This window comes from Opisthorchis viverrini (assembly GCF_000715545.1).
Source record: "Opisthorchis viverrini unplaced genomic scaffold opera_v5_487, whole genome shotgun sequence".
In the NCBI taxonomy this organism is placed as follows: Eukaryota; Metazoa; Platyhelminthes; class Trematoda; order Opisthorchiida; family Opisthorchiidae; genus Opisthorchis; species Opisthorchis viverrini.
Window position 1 is genome coordinate 197,092 of NW_008752141.1, and position 5,911 is coordinate 203,002.

A 5,911-nucleotide genomic window follows, 5' to 3' on the forward strand; every position below is an offset into this window, starting at 1 on the left:
CCTGATCAATTGTCAGTGAATGCGCACGAATTACCAATTCTCCAACAAATTATCGGCAGAAAGAGCTTCCTAGTTTGAAGTGATTTCGTTGTGGACATATCACCTCATGATGCTCTTTTGCACTGCAGGTACTTCTTGAGCTGTATCCGCTACATTTTTAAAATACGGTTGTTTTTTTGACCGTATTTTAAATTCCTCCAGCGCCCACTACCAACCGTTGGAGGAGAGTCGGCGGATTCAGGGCTGACATTTTCTAACCCGCCTTTTTTCATCAAGAGCATTGCTTTCATAAACACGGAAGAACAGATATTCTTCACAGACAGGGCAAACCCTCGATCGTATTCCACAAGTCTCCTCCTAAAATCAACACTATTTTGCTAGACAGTCGTGCATGAAAGCTCCAGGCGGAACAATTTACGTAACTCATCTTCCACTCGTCAAATTCAGCATTCTGGAAGCTGATGAAACGTTTTTTCTATCGGGACTAGTTTCTAGTTTGCGGGACTGTGTTCAGGGTATGCATCCCTCTTTCTTGATCCCACTGCTCCCGGCCCGGCCTAGTAGTGCAAGCGCCCGGGTCACTATCTCTGCTATCATTTTGAACTTGTAGCAGGTCGGCCTGCTGCGTCTATAACTAATTGCAATACATCCGCACTTACAGTTTTAGCTCGCTATTTCGGGTTCTTCATGGTGCTCTGGAAAGATTTGTCCCTCAACTCCAGGTGGCTGGGCATTTATAGAGCCTGTGTTTACATCACTCGCTTTGGAACATCTTCGTTCCTTTCCTGGAGCGATTAATCTGATGAATTCATGCTGTAATTGAGTTCCAAATTCTCTGTAAATAACAGGCAGTGTATACAATGTACACGAATGGTTCATGAAATCAACTTATATCAAGCTGTCCTTTGTGCACGACTTCTTTTCACAGAGACTGTGATATGTACTGCGAATTCGACGAACAGGAACTATTCCCCGTCACCAGAGAATAGTTCCCACTGGACAGTCCCACGGCCATATAAAGAGGAGGGTTCACGATATACCAAATGACTATGAACACGAAGAAAACGAACGTTAACCGAAAACTCTAGTCTACTTGTCGTTGGTTTCTCAAAGATAGTTGTACAAGTTCATTCCAAATATCAAATCTGAATGGATAGTAGGTACCAGGTTCTGATCCACGTTCTCAGTTTTCATTTCAATTCTTTGTGTCCCAGTCGATGACAGGAAGGTGAAGTATACCATTACCCAAGATGCCCTAGAGTTGGAGCAATCAACGGACGGACATCAGGGCGGGCATGCTGACTGCAGAGGTCGGCGAAGGGCTACCACAATTTCCTCGTGTGTGTTGTGATATCAGGCACCTTCAAAGGAAGATGATAACCTTCAGGTGATCTTCAGTACTTCACACGGTTCGGCAGAGCGGAAGATTCCATGTGGATCTTTCTTGTTGAATGGTGCACTAAAACAGGAGCAGTACCATTGGATCAATGTATCCATGGCCCAGTTCAATGTCAGAATAATTCTATGAGTTTACTCAACGAATCCACTCTCCTGAAAATTGGATCACTAACTAAGTCAACTATCCTTGAAGGCGAGTTTGTAAAGCATGCTATATTTGAGGGTGTATCTGATACGACTCCAGTAATACAGGTATACATCACAACTGGAAGGAAGTATTTGTGGATTACTCACGTTCAGCATGATTTCGGGGACCCTCTCAAGATAAAAAGTGCGCTTCTTGAGAGGGTCCCATAAATCATGTTTGGACGGAATGGAGCTCGGTGAAGTCATCTCGAACTATGGCATCTCTCGGCTTGATGCTTCTGACTGTTCAATAGAGACGCGTTAAACAGAGATGAGCAGAATAAGTTTGGTTATGTGTTGAACAGACAAGAACCGTAAGCTGTATGCTTCCACAGAATCGCAAGCATGCGAGAGTAGCCGATGGACGTCTTGTTTCCAGTCAGTAAACACCATTCGAGAAGAAAGCAGTAAATCTTTTCTGGGTAACGTTACTAGTGAAAGGAATGGGGTCTTCGCTGCGGGGTTATTTATCAAAAAATGCCAACTAGAACAATTACAGACTATTGGACAGGGGAGGAAAACTCTCCTATGCATCTGGTTTATAAAATTGAATACCCATCTTCTCCTTGAGCGCGTCTTTCTGAGCTTTCTTGGGTAGTCATTGACCGTTACAAACAAACGCTACAGAGCGACTCCAAAAATTCCGTAACAGATCTCACTTTTCACGAGACGCAGAGCGAATTTAAAAGAAGAAAACATACTACTAACGTGCCTCCCCATCAGTAGTATCACCGCTACACTAGTATCATCCGTTACAAACTTCTCCACTTTTTGTGTGCTTCTGAATACATGCTCAAACTGAGTACTCCAACTAACTAAATGCAAAATAGCCTTTGTGCATATTGCTGAAACAGCTCGCCCACGGAGATAAAACACTGTGTGTATTGAGTTCATTGATTTCTTTCTCATGCTCTGGAGTTCGGCTTCGAGGAAATGTGCAACTAAACACTTGCACAATTAGACTATATTAAACCATATATAATAAACTATACTATATATTACATATGTCGTGTTATATCATATCATTACCTTATTGTATATTACACATATTAAACTACATTAAATTATATATTAAACTAAATATATATATAGGCGTTCCACTCCGAACAGGAATGCAGTGATCGCTGTTGCCCGCAGCGATGCTCACTGAGAGCAGTTTTGCGCCATCCGAACCTGTGCACCAAGGAACACAAATAGAAGTTAAGGCGTCTTTGAAAGCTATGTGAGATTTGGGAATCTTCAGTATGGACGCCAGTATGTGTTGAACAGCCGAGAAGCACCGTATAGCTGTTTCCTCCTTACCAGTAGTGCGCAACTCCTGGAACTTGAGGAAATCTTGCGGGTTTCAGTGAGTCCTCAATGGGCATCCATACAACCACGCGGAAGGAGAAGGTGCTCCAAAATGTAGCTCAACTAGTTCCCCCTTTCTTTCATCTCATCATCATCATCATCATCATCATCATCATCATCGAAGACAGCAACATGAATGTTGTCACTGATGCTTCACTGCCGTACTTGCTCCCCCAACAAGTACGCCACTTTCAGTGGACATCCGACGCGGTTTCAACATAGTGCACTCCACCCAAAGGAGATTAAGACAAATAAACTTATTTGAGTGTCAACTAGCCGTTCACTGTTGTCTACGCTGAATCACTCAGCCATGATGGTCTCCAAATGAATGTGCTGCACAAAGGCCTCTCCTGTTTCATTTGGCACGATGTTCAAGTTATTTCAACATATTTTCATTGAAGAAACTACCCACAAGTTTGCCGCGTACTGCTCGGCAGACCAGAACTGGTTTCACCCTCTCTGCGGCTCATCATAGAAGCGCAGTTCCACAGTTTCCGTCAACCTTACGTTCTGCTTGCACGCAAATCTGACAGATCTCGACAAATACACTCATTGCATAGCAGCCCTGTTTTCACGGGAGACTCAAAAGGCATACGTGTTCCACTAGGCATCAAGGGCGATTGGGACAGGGCGCGTAGCATTTGTAGAAGATGATGCAGCACACCGAACACAAAAGCGGAGTCGATGAACTCGAAAAGTGGCTTATTTCCGAAGACCAGCCGCAATAGTTAACGGAACTTCCGCAAACGAATATCACACAGTTGAATCTAGTATTTCCGGTCTAAAACCTTTTCCAATGACCGATTTGGTGGCTTATTCGGGATCCAGATGATGTGATACTTATGGGGGTGGGTGGGGGTGGGATATACGTCAGGCGGTAAGCGTCATGCGTTGGTCGATAGATTCACCCAAATTGGCAGCAGTCACTGGAGAGCAAAGGTGGCGGTCAGTTCCTCGAATGTCAGCGAATTTTCCTGGTAAGTTTGACAGATTTTGTGGTAAGGCACCAGCAATGTTTCTAATAAAATTCTGCTTGCAGCTGACACGTTAGTGCATGAGGAACAGGGTTTTAACCAGGTATGAGCCACCAGAATTGACATTTCATCACATGGAAATATGACCAGATTGTGGATTTGGTACTTCAATGTGATCCTAATTTCCTAACAACTGGGCTACTTTTTGAGTCCAGTATAGGTCCTTGTTTTTATAACAGTATAAGCCCACTAGTGTGCAGGATATGCATTTTTCAGCCGGTTGTGTGTGTAGAGATCTCTAAAGATAGGAAATGTTTTTGTGGGAGGTAGTGACAAATGAGGGCGCCCTTACTTCCAGATATTTACGTTACGTTATGAATCGATGTCCTTGATTTGTTCACTGGAAACTTAGCACAACCTCTGAACCTTACGGCGTTTGTGACGCTGTATAAACGGGGGAGCACACTGCGAATGAATGAATCTCACGGTTGCATCGTGTATGCGGTAAACAGATGGGTGTTTCTCCTTGGATCGTATATATAATGATGTTTCCATCAATTCAACAAAAGTCAGGGGTTCTCAGAGTGACTCACCGTCAAATCGCCACTCGTCGGATTAGACAAAACGTTCGTTTTTCGTGTAACACCCCATGCGGTGTTGGTGCACATCCAGAACACATTGCTCCAAGCGGTTGTGGGCCCATTTAAATATCATTAGAATACACCAACTCAAGTTTTCTAGACCCTGTAAAGAATTTCATGTGGCTTGTCACATTTTACTCCATGGATCATCCAGTCTGAAAAATACGCAATCGCGTTCAGGTAGTATTTTCAATGTTTTGGTGCAGAGTCTTTTGCGATAGAAGAAAATTTTAAATCATTCAAGGGATCAGGTTCATTTTTTGGCCAACGCAGATTTCACATCCTTTTCCTTACCACTGGGCCTGGAAGGCGCTACAGCCGTCTGGTTTTGTGGAAAATTCCGGGGTCCATCTTCGAGACAGAGTGTGTTACACCTCTACTTCGGTCAGGTAGGTCGTAACCCATCAAAATATGGCCAGTGAGAAGGGCCGCATAGAAGGCAGCACAGAATCTTGTGGAAAGTTGGTTGGTATGGTTGAATTCCAATGATGTAGCAGGAGCGTATGTGCACACGTTTGTGTCCGCGTCGCCAAACAGAAAATGAATAGGTAGTTGACGTTTTAGACCTCCTGGAACCGTAAGCGGTCTGGTATAAATTTTTGCCGGTTCAGGTGTACCTGGTGTAGCATTTCGAACACGTTAATTGTGTGTGAAATGATTAGTTTCGGCTTGCAGTCGACCATTTTCTGCGACGAAGTTTTTTAGACCAAAACCTTGCACGTCTTGCTAGGCAGCTGAATATCTAGCATTGTGCCAATTCCGGTCACTTGCGCCCAATGGACTAGTTTTAGCCTGTTGGCGTGTTCTCTGAAAGCTTACACGTTTGTCATGAACTTGATCATAAAAGATTTCTCCCACTCAACACAACCGATGAGAGAGCTATCGCGTGGCTAATTTGAGACGTTGAATTCTCCATGTGCGTCATAGAGGCTGTATGGAAATGTTGAAGGTTTAACGTAGTTTCCGCATTGTATATGCTTTTGTTGAATTGCCGTCACGAAGAGATTAGACCCTACCGTGGTTTGACGGCTATCACGCCTCATCGATCCACTGAGCTATATTGGGAAGTGTCCCCGTGACACTTACAGTCTCTCATACCAGGTTAGTCAGTGGTTGGAGGTCTGACAAACAGTCTTCTGACCTTCCAGTTTGGGGGTTGGGTAGTCACATGGCGCCGACATCTTCAGGAATCTCCAAATCAGTCCTCAAGCCTCGACACCCACTCTATCTGGCCGCGTTCAATGTCCGCACTCTGAAGCAAGCAGGACAACAAGCTGCTCTTGCACTCACAGTGGACTCGCTTGGCATTGATGTGTGCTGTGTCTCAGAAACGAGAATTCAAGATGCAAGCACAGTGATTGC

General features: G+C 44.2%; 1 protein-coding gene across 1 annotated transcript in view; it reads right to left on the reverse strand.

Annotated features, from left to right (window-relative positions):
* Positions 1-663: 663 nt before the first annotated feature.
* T265_11333 (hypothetical protein) overlaps positions 664-5,911 on the reverse strand; it is a gene marked incomplete at both ends in the record, with an annotated part of 30,221 nt that continues 24,973 nt past the window's right edge. The window contains one exon of the mRNA XM_009177962.1: positions 664-835. Coding sequence (XP_009176226.1) covers positions 664-835 — 172 coding nt within the window. The remainder of the gene's footprint in view (positions 836-5,911) is intronic.